Below are 14,406 nucleotides of genomic sequence, written 5' to 3' on the forward strand. Positions count from 1 at the left end.
GGAGCTGCATGTAGAAATACATTTCTCCGTTTAAACATATTCACTGGGCCAAACTCTTCCCAAGCAGAATGGTCCAGATACCTCATTCAGAAAAGTCGGTCTTGGAAAATCATTAGAAGATTGTCCGCTCGGCGACTTAACAAATGACCCTCAGTGCCGCGTCAGCCTCGCTCACCGAGTATCGCCTTTCATGTACTGGCTGTCACTGAAACATGCAAACTTCACATACATCCTGTGAGATCTAAACACACCAAAGTCCTTAATCAGTCTCTTTATAAACATCCACAGGCCACGGGTAAGAGGACACACTCTTACTTTACCCGTGAACACACACATTGGCCACTGTGATGTGGTCACTCCTGTGCTGCTAGCAGATTCTCTGCTGCAGCTCTTCTGGTGGAACAGAGAACTACAGCTGTTTCAGTCCAGCACTAATGTAAGCTCGGTGAGGCTCCTCTGACCTTTCGCTTACACTAATCCTGATCCACACGGCGCAGCACCGCTTGTTATCACACGCTGTCCTTCCTCATTGTTTTTCTCTCAGTTTTGAAAGTTTATGGGATGTTTCTGGGTTGTGTTTTTTCACAGGGTTTTAAGTAAGCACTGAAGGTGCCTCGGTCTCTGGCTCTTGAGTGGTTGTGAAGTGTTTGTGACAGTCGCTAAGCCAACACCCTCTGTAATGGCCTGGCAGAGTACGAACATACACGTGTACACACACACACACACACACACACACACACTTTCACACACTCACCAGATGGGGACTCCTGACTGGTTGTCTGGATGCTGACAGAGCTGTTTAGGAGATGTAGATTACTGTCGCCTCACACTGGAGAGGTGTCACCCACTGCAGCCTGATAAGAGGCAGACTGTGGTGGACGAGTTGTCTGTCTGCGTGTTGAGATGAAATTACCTGCTTGGTAGAAAGAGCTGTGCTTCAGTGGATGTGCTGAAGACCTGGAGCTGTATTACAAGAAAGACCTTGATCCTGTCCTCGACTTGTTGAGATGTGAACATGTGACTTAAGATAGGAGGTATATTGTAATACAGACACCGAAAGTGCAAGTTGCATGTGAGCAATGCATCTGTAAGATTTCCTGTCCCCTCCCAAACAAAGTCCTTGACGGTTTCCTTCAGACATTTTAACAAAAGTTTTCAAATCCGAAGAATGTAGATCAAGGATTGTAGAACATGAATACACTTTTGTGCTTTTATTAAGCCGATGTTGTTCTTTGATTCTGAGGAACTCACACAGACTATAGTATTTACTTTAAAGTCTATTACTGCAAAGTGTTTGCTATTAAACTCCATTGTTGGTGCACACAACATTTTCATTTGTCAACAATGGGGAAGTTAAGATGTGTGTCTTCTAGTTATAATGAGTTGTAGTCGAAATGTTGCATTTTTCATTTTGACTTCATGATGATATTTTGGGTGATAAATCGTGCTTTATTGATTACTGGTTAGTTCTGTGATTTTGAGTGCAGTAAATGGAAATGACTGACAGCTAGTACTTCCCTACAGTGTTGACACCCAACTCTGTATCTTTCCTAAATCGTGCCTTACATCTTCTGTTAGTTCCATGCAGAGTGGAGATCTCACAACATGTGGGGTTAACAGAGTTATCAGGAAGGCAATCCAGGCCCTCCAAAATCTTATACCAGCTAAGAAGTATCTATTACGCCGGCGTCCTCGGCCCACTGTACTGTCTTTTAGAGGCTGTAATCCAATAGAACCAACCGTGTCATGCTAGTCGAAGCTAAATACCAGTCCGAAGCTGAATTTGGACGATTAAGCTATAAAAACTTCTGAGACATGGTCGTGGCCATTATACACCTCTGTACATTTGTTAGTTCATATACACTTTTACAATTTATTCAAATGAATTAGTTGATTAATTCATTGTATTTGATTTGACTTAGGACTAGAACACCTTCACACACAGTGCTGAGCTGCATCTCTAATGAATCTTCAGGTTCCCAGCTATCAGCAGACGGACACCACTTCTATGTGGCATGTACTGTTGAACTGCTGTCTCCTCCTGTTCAACCTAAACATGACTAAAAGGGTCTCAAGAGGGGTGGAGTGAAAGAGTTTCATGTCCTTGGAAATTGAATTACAACAATTAACCAATCCCACAACCCTTTTGAAAAGCACAGCTGAACACTTAAATATATACATGCATACCCTATGAATGAACAGACTGTAATAGGCATATATATATATTTACATATACAAGTTTCATTTAGTTTTCTCAACATCATAAGTAGTGCTGCATCACTCTAGGCGTGTGTACTGTTATCATTGTTATGGAAGCCAATGCACAAGCACCTGTTACTGTCCGATCCCTGAAGCACCTGCTCCCTCCAAACCTCCAATATGGCCAGCACTGTGTTAGTAAGCGGACTCACTTGTGAATATGCCCCAGATATCTGTTCACAGCTTATGGTATTACATTTGAGAGATTAAAACAGAATAGCAGACACTGTGATTCCACAAAGAAACATCCAAGCCACAAATGAAATGAATATAATGAATAACTGCGCTCAGGGAAAACAACTTTGAAAAAGCAATTTGGCATATTGCGTACGACGGGCCGCTAATGTAATGGTGGGAATGTTGTTGATGGCAGCGGATGTCACACAGAGCCATGTAAGGCGAGGATGAGCGGCGGGGTAATGCACAATAACCCGGCGCATTAACCTCCGGCCCGCCCCTCTTCTCATTTTAATCCAGCAAATTCTAATATTCCCCCTCGCAGGTCCATTTGCCTGTGCAGGAATCCTACCCTGCTGCCAACCTCCTTTTATTCCTGCTATCAGTGCTCGTATAACCTGCTCGTGTCTCCAGTGTTAATCTACCACCGCTGGGCCTCAAGCACTTTGAATAAAAACACAGCTCCAAATCCGCCACTTTGAAAAAGCTACTGATTGCACAAAAGAGCGATCATCCCCTCAGATGGGTTTAGACTTCAAACAACCAGATTAAAGCACTAGTAAAGTGATAATGCAGGTTTCACTGTAATTTAACGCATAAAAGAATAATAAAAGTGGGGCATTCTGTGCTCAGAACAATGTGCGATTACACACGCTAGTCACTGCCTCTCGGGCCATTGACCTAATATACTGTGGTCACATATGAACACATGAAGCTTAAACCGGACGGTTCAGACACAACCACACATCCATTTAAATGCTTTACACTCTGGCTGTATTTCCTCTGTAATAAAGAGCAGACACGCAGTAAACTTTAAAATACTCTTTAATATGGCAACCTTTAGTGTTTTTCCCCGAAATGTAATTTCAAGTCTGGAATGCACTTGTTTGATCAGTGAAGTGGGTTAATGGACGTAAGTTTCAGCAAATAAACAGTTACTGTGTTTTTTACGAGACTTAAATAATCTGCTACATGCTGATAGGTGTGGATATACAGCTTCAATACTTTTGGGTCAGAGTGATGGAGTGAAAATGAATTGGCATTTCAGTCTGATTATATGCTTAGAAATATGTGTAGCATTGCAAATTGAAAACTGTTATGTACTGTGTGTTTGTCTTGTTTATGTATTTTTTGATTCGATATGTTTTGATCAAAACAATTAATTTTGCTAGATGCTTTATGACGGTAAAGTTCATCTACTGCTGACAAAATGAAACAGTAATGCATTTTAGACTTTTGTAGAGATAAAAAAACAAACCAAGGTCATAAATACCCTCAACAAAACCTTCAACACCAAAGGACGTCTCTAAAATGCTCTAAGTTTATCTATTCAGTTAACTGTGTCTGCAATTACGCTTCCTGTAATCTTTACTTATTGGGGGGAATGCAGAAAACTTTATTTCTATTATTTTCTGGGACTAAGAAAAGTCTTATTTATTAAAGGTGCTAGCAGCTAATGGTTTTAACAGCGCTAGCAGTGTTCAACAATACCAACTGTTCTGACAGAGCTGACCGTGTTTACCTGAGAGGGAACTGAACAGCTGTGCTGTCGGTCAGGACAGTAACATGCACTAAAAGGCATGTGTACAAAGTACAGAGAAGCTCTTCTAACAACACACACACAGGGAGAGGGACTTCATTTTCTGCTCAGGTAGACTTTACTATATTTTTATATAGCATGTAGTTATTTGCTGCTATATCAATGCTCTGAGTATCATATAGTGAACTTTTAAACATTTAGTCTAAACATACTGGAACCAATTTATATAATACCCACCATGTGCAAACTTTCTATTGTAGAATGTAAACTCCCTTGTGGTTGCTAACACCCATACATTTCCCCTGTGTACGCTATAAAGAGCATGGCCACACTATAATACACATGCCCAAATGTTCTTGACTTGTTACTTTGACAAAAAAAAGTTCATGGAGTGGTCAGAAGGCATTTTGGTAAATAGAGAAAACCACACAGAGACCTGTTGAACATGACGGGCATCACCTAACATTTAGTCTGAGAAGAGTAAAGGTGGAATATTTCCACCTTGAATTAGGCCTTTCATTATTCTCATTTTATGATCATACTATCAAAAACAGAAGGTAATGTTGGGAGATCGTAAACACTGTCTAGAGTGTTTCTTATGCTTGCAGTCAAATTGGGACAGAAACATATTAGGCTGCTCTCCACCTGGTGTTGACTGTTATCTCCAACCCTTACACGTTGTCTCGGTCACAGGAAGTGTCGGCAGCTTGTTGGCATTGCGATGCCACTGAACCTTTTATTTTGTGCTCACTAGATTTTACTCTGTGCTTTGGCTGAAACTTCTCCCTCCCTTCCTCCCTCTGTCCCTTTCTATAAACAATCAGTGTCACACAGCTGGAATCGATAACTTTTCTTACAGTATGAATAAATACATGTTTGTGCTTGTGTTGTTCTGCAGAAATCTCCATAGGCTTATATCCTTCATGGTCATGTCACACTTTATTTTGCTGAGTACAAAAAAAAGGCATATTTGTCCTACGGTGTTCGGTGTTGACCAAATGAAGGTGTTTTTTCCAAACACACACTTTACATTAGACAGCAAGAGACATGAAATGATGCCTTTTTAAAAAGTGACACCAGTGAATGACGCATATGGCCAAAGGTAGACAACATCTGTGGATTGCATGAAGCCTGAATATGTGGTTTAAACTCTACTTTAACTGTTGGTCTTTTAATTCTGATCATTTCTTTCAGTTGGCAGGGGAAGCCCAAGAGCTGTTCTCAGTGCGCCATGGTCCTGTGCGAGCTGCTCGCATTCTGCCAGCTCCTCATATCAGTGAGTATCTTCAGAACCTTAACCTTGCCTAAATATGAAACGACAAACTCAGTGATCAAAGCACACACTACATATTCTAGCTCTACATGAGGCTCTGCTCAGTGTATCTGCATATTGTTTTAAATTGGTATTGTCGTCGACCTTTCTAGAGGCTCAGGTTTTTCTTTGTTGTGGTATTTTAACTGGTTGAAGTAATTCTTTTTTACATCATAATAAAACCCTTGGCTGTTTTCACCTTGTCTCACCATATGAACTGCCACCCACAATTGCTCCCTTAGCTTTATTTTTTAGCACTAAATGTATCTTTCTCAAACGCAAAAAGGATATGGCAGAAGTACCAGTATGTACTTTTAAACACATTCTCTCAGAAGTCTCTTTTCAGGATAAATTGCAAAGATCTGTCCTGGACATTTTTTAAATATTTTTTTTACTTAACTTCTATTTATCCAGGATAGTGCCGTAGAGATTCTCTTTTCCGAGGGAGTCCTAGCCAAGACAGCAGATTTTGGTCAACCTGATTTTGTCATTCAAGGTCGAATCTTGAAATTCCATTTTGTATGGCACATCCTACTGCAGTTTTGGGTTGTGGGTATTTCAAGTGGTGCTATATCATTAAAATGAAAGAGTGCTCCATGCTGCCTCATCCTGTCAATCTACGATTAGTGTTAGCCTGCTCTGTCAGTGGTGGCAAGCTTCTGAAGTCAGTGCTTTCTTACTGCCAAAGCTCTGCTAGAAACCTCTCACTGAGACTTCACTGTTCACTGACCAATCTCTTTAAGATTCTTTAAGATTTTGTTCAGGTAAACATATGTTGTGGATGCTATTTTAACATTTGTTAATTGTAACCTATTCCACGTCTTTTTCGACAATTATTTTTCCTCATACTTCATCTGGTGCTGCCTAATGTCTGTTTAGATTCCCAAAACATTAAACATGAATCAAATCTTTAGATGGTCGTCTGTCTTAAAACAGTAAGTTCTTTTTTTTGTAGCTGCCATTTAGCAGCAGACTTTAACAGTTATGCAGGGAACGGTTTAGAAGTACCAATTGTTCCATCAATAAACAATAATGTAATGCTGCCAGACAACATGTTGCATCAATAGTAAAGTCATCCTGGGAAAATAGGAAATCAAATGGTTTCATCATTTAAGAAATACAGAGTGGCAGCTGGGGCTTAAAAGTATCTTCAAAGGTGAACTAAAACATTGTGTTTCTTTAACCTAAACCCCTGTTTTCATATGGCAAAAAGAATTAATATTATAAAATGAAAGTTACGAATGTAACTACGGTTCTATGAATCCTGTATGACCGCCAGAGGCAGTGCTCAACACTGGATATCTTCTGTCTCGCGCCTGTGCAGGTCGAGTTTTTATATCAACAAAGTCACCTGTGACCTTGGATGACCCCCGTCGTCTATAAGTTCCGGTGTCATCCTGAGATCAGTCCTACAGAATCTTCTCGCGAGTTCGCGGGATTCCGAGTGACCAACAACTCTGGCGGTCATCCATGATTCATAGAACCGTAGTAGAACTTTTGTTCTATTTCATCCTTACTGACCGCCAGAGGCAGTGCTTAACACTGGATGACTTATATCAACAGAGTCACGAGGAATCACCGTAACTACCTCGTATAGCTCCGGCAGAGGAAATTGGCCAAAGAACCCTCCCTAGTGGGTGAGGGGTGGCAACGTTAACTCTGTAGTGTTAGGTGAATGTGCTCGGTGATGCCCATGAGGCCACAGCACATATATCCTCCACAGGCACACCTCTCAGGGCTGCCCCCGACGTGGAGACACCTTTGGTAGAGTGGCCCTTCACCCCGGATGGGGTTGCTCGCCTTGTATTTATAGGCAATGGCCTCCACTATCCAGTGGGATAGGCGCTGTTTTTCATTTTTTTGAAGGAGCACAGCCCTTCTTACCATAACTGACAAAGAGCTGCTCTGACCGTCGTATGCAGGCGGTGGCTTCCACATAAACTCTGAGGGCCCGCACTGGGCACAGCAGCCTTGACCTCTCCTCTCCTGATGGGAGGGTCAAACTGCGTGAGTTGGATAGGCTTGTTGATATGTGAGCGTGTCAACACCGATTTGTCCGATAGCCATCTTGGCTCCGCCTGTGCCAGGGGTTCAAAAGGAGACAAGCATAGGGTATCCAGTACCAAGGGAAGGTCCAGTGCAGGGGCCTTCGGGGTGCTTGGGGGACGCAATCGCAGAGCCCCTTTTTAGGAAGGAACGCCAGTCTGTGGCTCTCTCCTGTGTCATTGTCGACCTTAGTATGCTCCCCCGAAATAGAGGCCACGCATACTCTAAGGGTAGAGGGAGACCGGCCCTTATCTAGGAGGGACTGTAGAAACTCAGTACAGCAGGCACGGGGCACTGTACTGGGACCTTGTTCTGAGCCGTACACCAGTCAGAGAACCGCTTCCACCTGTTTTCGTACTGCAGATGGGTAGATCGCGCCCTGGCATTCAGAATAGTCAGTCTGACTGGTTCTATGCAGCCACTCAGCATCCGGTCGGGCGAGACCCATAGTTAAAGGCGGCACGGATTGTGATACCAAATCCAACCTTCTAGTTGCGACAGGAGGTCCCTCCTGTTGGGGAAGAACTCTGACAAGCGTTGGCAAGATCAGTGGGAATGGTGGAAAGGCATAAAGAGAATCCTCTGGCCACGTGTCCAAGTGAAGGCTGTTCAGCCATCTGCAAACCCAAGGGAACGACAGTTGAGGCAGCTGCCAGTTTACCCAATAGGCGGAGAAAAGGATGTAGGGCAACCGTCTGCCCCCCTCGGAAAGGGAAGAGGTTGTGGGGGATGTTGTCCACAGTCTGGGGTGACAGACAGGCCCTCATAGGTCCACACTAATGAAGGTTATGCTATGAGAAGGGCTCAGGTAGCTCCTCTCCATGTTCACCTTGAGGCCCCACCGGGCCACGTGAGAGAAGGCGAGCAGTGTCCTTTGGTGCCTGAAGCCAGGATGGCGCACAGGTCAGCCAGTCGTCTAAGTACGGCAATATTTTCACGCCCTGTGATTGCAGGGGGAAAGGACAGCAGTAACACACCTTGTGAACACCCGTGGGGAGAAGGGAGAGTCCAAATGGAAGCACCCTGGACTGAAAGTGGCGGCCTTAAAAGGCGAAACGAAGAAACTGCCTGTGGTGATGCACCATGGGAACATGGGAATAGGCGTCGACAGACGTGAACCACTCTCCCTTGGGAATCTGCTGCTGGGAGAAAAAAACCGACAGCCCCCCTGCCTCTGGACTGTTAGTCCCCAAGTTCAGAGGTTGCCTGGCGGGGACTTAGGTAGCGTTGTATTGGTAGCGGGCCGGCCTCTCACCGCGTACGCTGAGGCCCGTGGCGGCTACTGGGGTAAGCTGGAGGCTGAAAAAACGGCCTTGGGGGGCCAAAGTGGGACCCCTAGGTCTGCGGGGTGCAGGCATGTCCCTGCGAAGACCAGAGAACTGCTGCCTGGTCTGGCTAGCTTCAACAGTTCGCTGAAGCGCCTGTATAGCAGCTGACTCGGAACAGCTCACCAGTTTCGACTGGGACAGTGTGGAGGGTCCTCCTACATGTCTCAGACAGGGGTGACTGTGCCAGCCAAACCTGGCGGCGAGTCTGGACCAGGGTGGACATCATACGTCCAAGTTCCCTCGACATGAGCGCAAATGCCTGCAATGATGCATCACTGAGGCTGGAGGCGGAAGCTTCGAAAGTAGCCTGCTGCAGAGAAGCTGCGAGGGCACATACAGTCCACATTGCTGCTGTGTCATAAGCCCTGGATAGCAGGTCATCTTTGACCCGACGTTGGGGTCGAGGGCACCTGGCATCAGGCCTCAGATTCTCCTCAGGGGAAACTATGAGGGACGCAATAGTCTGCTAAATGGCTGGCATACGTGCAAGGCCAAATTTTGCCACCTCCTGCATGGCCGTCAGGGTTCAGCCATCTGATGTAAGGCAGGAGAGAGCCCTGTTGTCTCTCCAGCATGCATGCAACTCCCTCAGATATTCCTTGGAGGGAGGAACAGAAAAGGTGGTGAGGCCAGGAAGGCGCCTGAAGAAGGCACTCACAGGCGTAAATTCCGGCTGCTGTGTATCCCACTGCAGGCGTGATGATCAGGGTAGGTTGGGCTGGATTCAGCTGCCCTGACAGGGGGAGACACATCCTCACGCATCAGGTGTTCCACTTCGGCCAGCCTAGCAGACCTTACTGCTCAAGGCATGATGCCGCAGGTCCTGCCTGGGTTCTCCGAGAGGCCCTCCCTCAGATACTCGAGGCTAAGGCAAGAGGTCATGGCCGTCCTCAGGCTAAAGAGGAGCTATACAGGTCCTACAGCCGGGAGAGTTTAACATGGCCGCGTTTCTGGAGGAACCCGTGTCCCACTAGTTGATGTGGAATTCCATGTCAGTCTGAGCGGGAGTGCTCTGCTGAATGTTGAGAGAACAGGCAGGGGGCAGTCAGAGGGGAGTATCTCTTCGGACACTCTCTTCACTTGGACAGTCGCTGCAGATATTGGTGTCCCATCAGTTAGCTTGAGCGAGAGCACTCTGCCACTGTGGAACAGACCAAAAAACAGACCTTACAGTGAGAGGGGAGCGAGGACACTCTCTACACGAGGATATTTGCTGCAGATATTGGTGACCCACCAGTTAGCCTGAGCGAGGACATTCTGCTAACTGTGATAGTCGTAATGCTACAAAGTCGATGGACACAGTCCCAGTATCAGCCTTGTCTAGCTAGCTTCCCTTTGAGTTAGCCTGAGCGAGGACGCTCTGTTAACTATGACAGCCGTAAGGTTACAAAGTCGATGGACACAGTCCCAGTACCAGCTTTGTCTAGCTAGCATCTCACCAAGTTTGCCTGAGCGGAAACACTCTGCTAACTGTGATAGCCGTAATGTTACAAAATCAGTGTACACGATGCTAATGTCGATCTAGTCAAACTAGCATCTCATCAAGGACCACTCGCTAACTGTGGTAGCCAACCGTGCTGCCAACCGTGGAAAACGAACAACGGTTCTAGAAAACAATGTTAATCGATCTCACTGATTGCTGTCCTCACGACTTAGGTGGCCCTTATCAGACTGGTGATGTCCGATGATGGGGGCGTCCACCAGTCTGGGCCTCGCCATTCGGACCAAACGGCGAAACACGCCATTCCCTCCTAAGAGGGACAGCTTGTCGCAGCTTTTGGAGGGCGAGAGATCCGCAAACTCCGACCAGTGGTCACAAGGCTACAGCGACAAGCTCCAATATGTCTTGATCGTAGAGACATCTTTGTTTAAGCTTATGCTACCTTGGTAGCTAGCCTGCATAACGAGAAGATGAAAAAGGACTGATCTCAGGATGACACTGGAACCTATAGACGACGGGGGTCATCCAAGGTCACAGGTGACTTTGTTGATATAAATACTCGACCTACGCAGGCGCGAGACAGAATATATCCAGTGTTAAGCACTACCTCTGGTAAGGAAGGTCAGTAAGGATGAAATAGAACAGCTTGCATTTTTAAAACGCCTTTCAAGAGACCCAAGGGCGCTTTACACATAGCTATTTGTGATTAATGTACATGGCTGGCACAGGTATCAATGGTAGCTAAGTAGTGGAGCCAAAATGGGGGATGTTCATTTTATGGACTGACCAAATGCACACAAAAGTAGCAATTGTTTAAAAGGTATGTGTTGCAATCAGAAAGGTGGAGGTGTGTTCAGACTGCTTTTGATTGACATCTCTTAGATCTTCCTTTTACTTTTGTTGCACCTGTTTGGGTAGGGGAAATTAAATCTTTATCATTCTCACTGGTTCGTTAAGTTTGGAGACCTTGTGTAATTCCAGCATAGGTCCACCCAACTGCAACCTAAGGAGCGGTCCAGTTAGAGACAATAAGTGGAAACACCTGTGTAGGTGGACAGGGCCTTTGTTACATGCATAATCACGCTCTGCCTCCTGGTCACTTAAAGCTAGGGTTGTAGTGTATTTTACAAACCTTTTTGTTAGAAGTTTTGAAATTCTCTTCACATCCCGACAGCAATTATTAAATGAAAGGCTCTGACAAAAAAAGAGAAACAAATAAGTGTGTAATAAGTGTAATAAGCCCCTTCTGAATGATATAATTGGACTACCTGCCTGTCTACCTACCTTTTTCTTTTTTTTTTGGCACGTACAAGGCAGTCTATCAGCACCATCCTTTACATTTATCACAACCATAATGACAAGAAATACAATTTTTCATTTGGTACAGCCCTGATTTTCTGAGGTTGAAGGACAAACATTACCCATATGACAAATCACTGTAATTCTGTTTTATTCCCAATTTTTTTAATTTTAAACAACATAAATTGACTTGGTTTTTGTGGCATTTCGTAATTCTCCAACTGAAGAGAATAATGTTGAAACTGATTTTGTTCTTTACCATCACTGGTTGTAACTTGTCATCATGATTAGCTTATCATCATTGCTTCCCCATGGCACAAATTAAAATAACAGTGCAAAATGTATTGTCCCAGTTAAAAGTTTTACATTAATTGCAGTTATTTCTTTGTAATTCAGTAAACATCCCCAAATTCTTTGAAAAAAATAAAAAGCCCATTTTTAAAGAAACAATGCACACCAAATTCTGTGAAGCAATATAAAATGTCTGCTTCCATAACTGCTTATCTTAATCCTGTTTCTACTTTTTATTATCACATTAATTTAATTTATTATGTCACAAATAGTGAAATAGTCACAGTGATGAGAAACAAATGTCAGCCTTTTTCAGACACTAGAAAGTTGAATGCAGTATGAATACAAGTGTTGTAATCCTCAAAGCTATGGTGTAAATGGTTTGGTGGTTCAACTGATTAGATCCTCTCCAGACATGAAGTTAACATTTTATCTCTGCAGGTGTCAGTCAGTGCTGAGAAAGCTGCCATATAGCCTCTCTGGTTTGTTCCATTTTTTTCTTTTCGCTGAGAAAATCGCCTTTTTGTTCTCTGTCCGTGTTCCGGTCTTTTGGCAGATTTCAACAACACACAATGGCTGCATTTGAAGAGCGCTGGAAGTGGATGAAAGCAAACCACAGTAATAAGAAGCAGCAGATATCCCCAACACATGAGGGGAGCAATTCTCTCAGCAGAAAATAAATATGAATTGTACTACTGGAGGGAAGGACAGTGATTGCTATCTGCTAGGGCACAAACAGTGTTGCACTGTGGTGAGCCATTAAAAGGCCAATTGTCTGGGATGCGAGGCCGTGGGTGGGCGGACTTAGAAAGACCCGAAAATAGGTGTTGATTATAATAAGGCAAGGTTCTCTTTTCCTAGAATAGAGAGTAGTGGTTTTCCAAACGGAGTAAATGCATTTAACCACATCCTCTCTGGAGTTTACAACCTGTGTTCATCCGATGTCTTGGAAAATGAGGCAACACTGTTTCCTTGATTGATAACAAATGAGCATTGAGGAAATGTGAATATATATATATGATAATATGTACTGTAGGTCTTTATATTCTTTTTCAGTGTAGGTCAGTTTGTATGCCTTCACGATAGAAGTACGCTTGGGATGTTGTATTTCTATGAAGTTTAAGAACAAGCAAGTTGCTTGTAATTTTGAGCCCATGTTATGTATTATATCAACATACAACTTTCCCTTATGCAACATTGAAACATGCAAACATTGCTTCAATTACTGTCCATTACAGTAGTTATCAAATCAAAGTCTTTTTATTCATCAAATGTTGCATTTTCCCCAGAAAGTTTATTTTAGTAAATGTGGCATTTCACTAAGTTTGCGAAAGTTCTACTTATGTTACGGCTCACTTTTTTTGACTGGGAATGATGTGTGATGATAAAAAAATGAAAGAAGAAAGGACCCTGTCTGGAGTGTTAAAGGCTGGTAGGGAAGGCACATTGGCTCTCACGCCATACCACAGGAACTCAGGCTGATTACTGTCAAGCCTCAAATTACAGTCCTCTAACGGGTAACATCTTCAATCTAAGCGCCCCTATCCCCTCAGTCCCCTGATCCTCCGTCCGTCTTCAAGAATGAGACAATCATGGAAAACACGGGATCAGTCCACTTAATGCAACATGTTTTCTCTTCATTTCTTTTTTTAAATATGCCTGCTGGCTTTTTACCATGCTGTAATTCCACCCTGAAAACCCCAAAACAAACAAGGAGATAAAAAAGAAATCTCACTCCCTTTTGCAACATTCAGGAGATTTCTCCATCTAATTTCAGTTCTGTCATTTTTTTAAATCATATTTTCCTGACTTTTTCTGGAGAAGGTTTCCTTTGAAAACCTCACATAGTGGAGGATCAGGAAGGGGAAGAACACCAGTCCTTACATTACATGGATCCCCCCTTTTGGCTGGTGAGAATAGTAACTTGCAAAATATGACCTGATTTCGGGAAGAAAACAAAATCCAAAATGTTTTGTGATCATAATTGAATTAGAGGGCAACAGTAGTAATGTAATCTGCATGTTTCCTGTCATGGTAATAGGCTGCCTGTTGAATGAGGGTGGGCACCACGAGAGGCCTCACATGTTCATTGAAAGAAAGTCCCTCTTTGTTGTGTGCAGATTATTCTGTTTCTCATCCCTCTTTCTATGACTCCTCCTCCTCCTCAGGTCCTCTGAAGACGGACACTTTTTCTGACAAGAGGCCTCTGTTGGGGGTGTGCAAGAGCACGGGGTCTTCTGGGTGAGTTCATGCATCATAATAAAGCTGACATCACCACCTTTACCAACAGGATCTTATATGTTTTTACCGATGCACCAATATTACAGCAATTGCAGGCAGATTAGCACACAATCAGACAGATATGAGTTTCTACTCCTGCAATTATATTCGGCTGGAATGGACCTCTTGAATAGTTTAAGGCCACTACTATGCTTCTTTATTGTAATTTTGGCCAAGTTAAGTTCATTTTGGCCCAGTTCTAAACAATATAAACAATACCAGGATTTTCCCAATATATGTAGCAATTAGGATAATAATGCCTTGGGTTATATGACTTATCTCTTGCATATGATTTAAAAAGCCAAAGAGGACTTGAATGAAACCATGAGGGACACTGTAGGTAATGTGTGTTGAAGAAGGTGAGTTTCTAGTTGTGACAGAAAGTGTCATTTTTAGTTAAGTGCCTATAAGAGCAGCTAAAAACAGTGGCTGG

At 43.7% G+C, this 14,406-nt stretch overlaps 1 protein-coding gene across 2 annotated transcripts in view; it reads left to right on the forward strand.

Moving 5' to 3' along the window:
• Positions 1–14,406, forward strand: part of bcas3 (BCAS3 microtubule associated cell migration factor) — a 360,714-nt gene that overhangs the window by 8,237 nt on the left and 338,071 nt on the right. For both annotated transcript variants that reach the window (XM_079166673.1, XM_079166674.1), the window contains exons 6-7: positions 5,171–5,252; positions 13,862–13,934. In XM_079166673.1, the coding sequence (XP_079022799.1) occupies positions 5,171–5,252; positions 13,862–13,934 (155 nt within the window). The remainder of the gene's footprint in view (positions 1–5,170; positions 5,253–13,861; positions 13,935–14,406) is intronic.

This window comes from Pholis gunnellus (assembly GCF_910591455.1).
Source record: "Pholis gunnellus genome assembly, chromosome: 9".
NCBI lineage: Eukaryota > Metazoa > Chordata > Actinopteri > Perciformes > Pholidae > Pholis > Pholis gunnellus.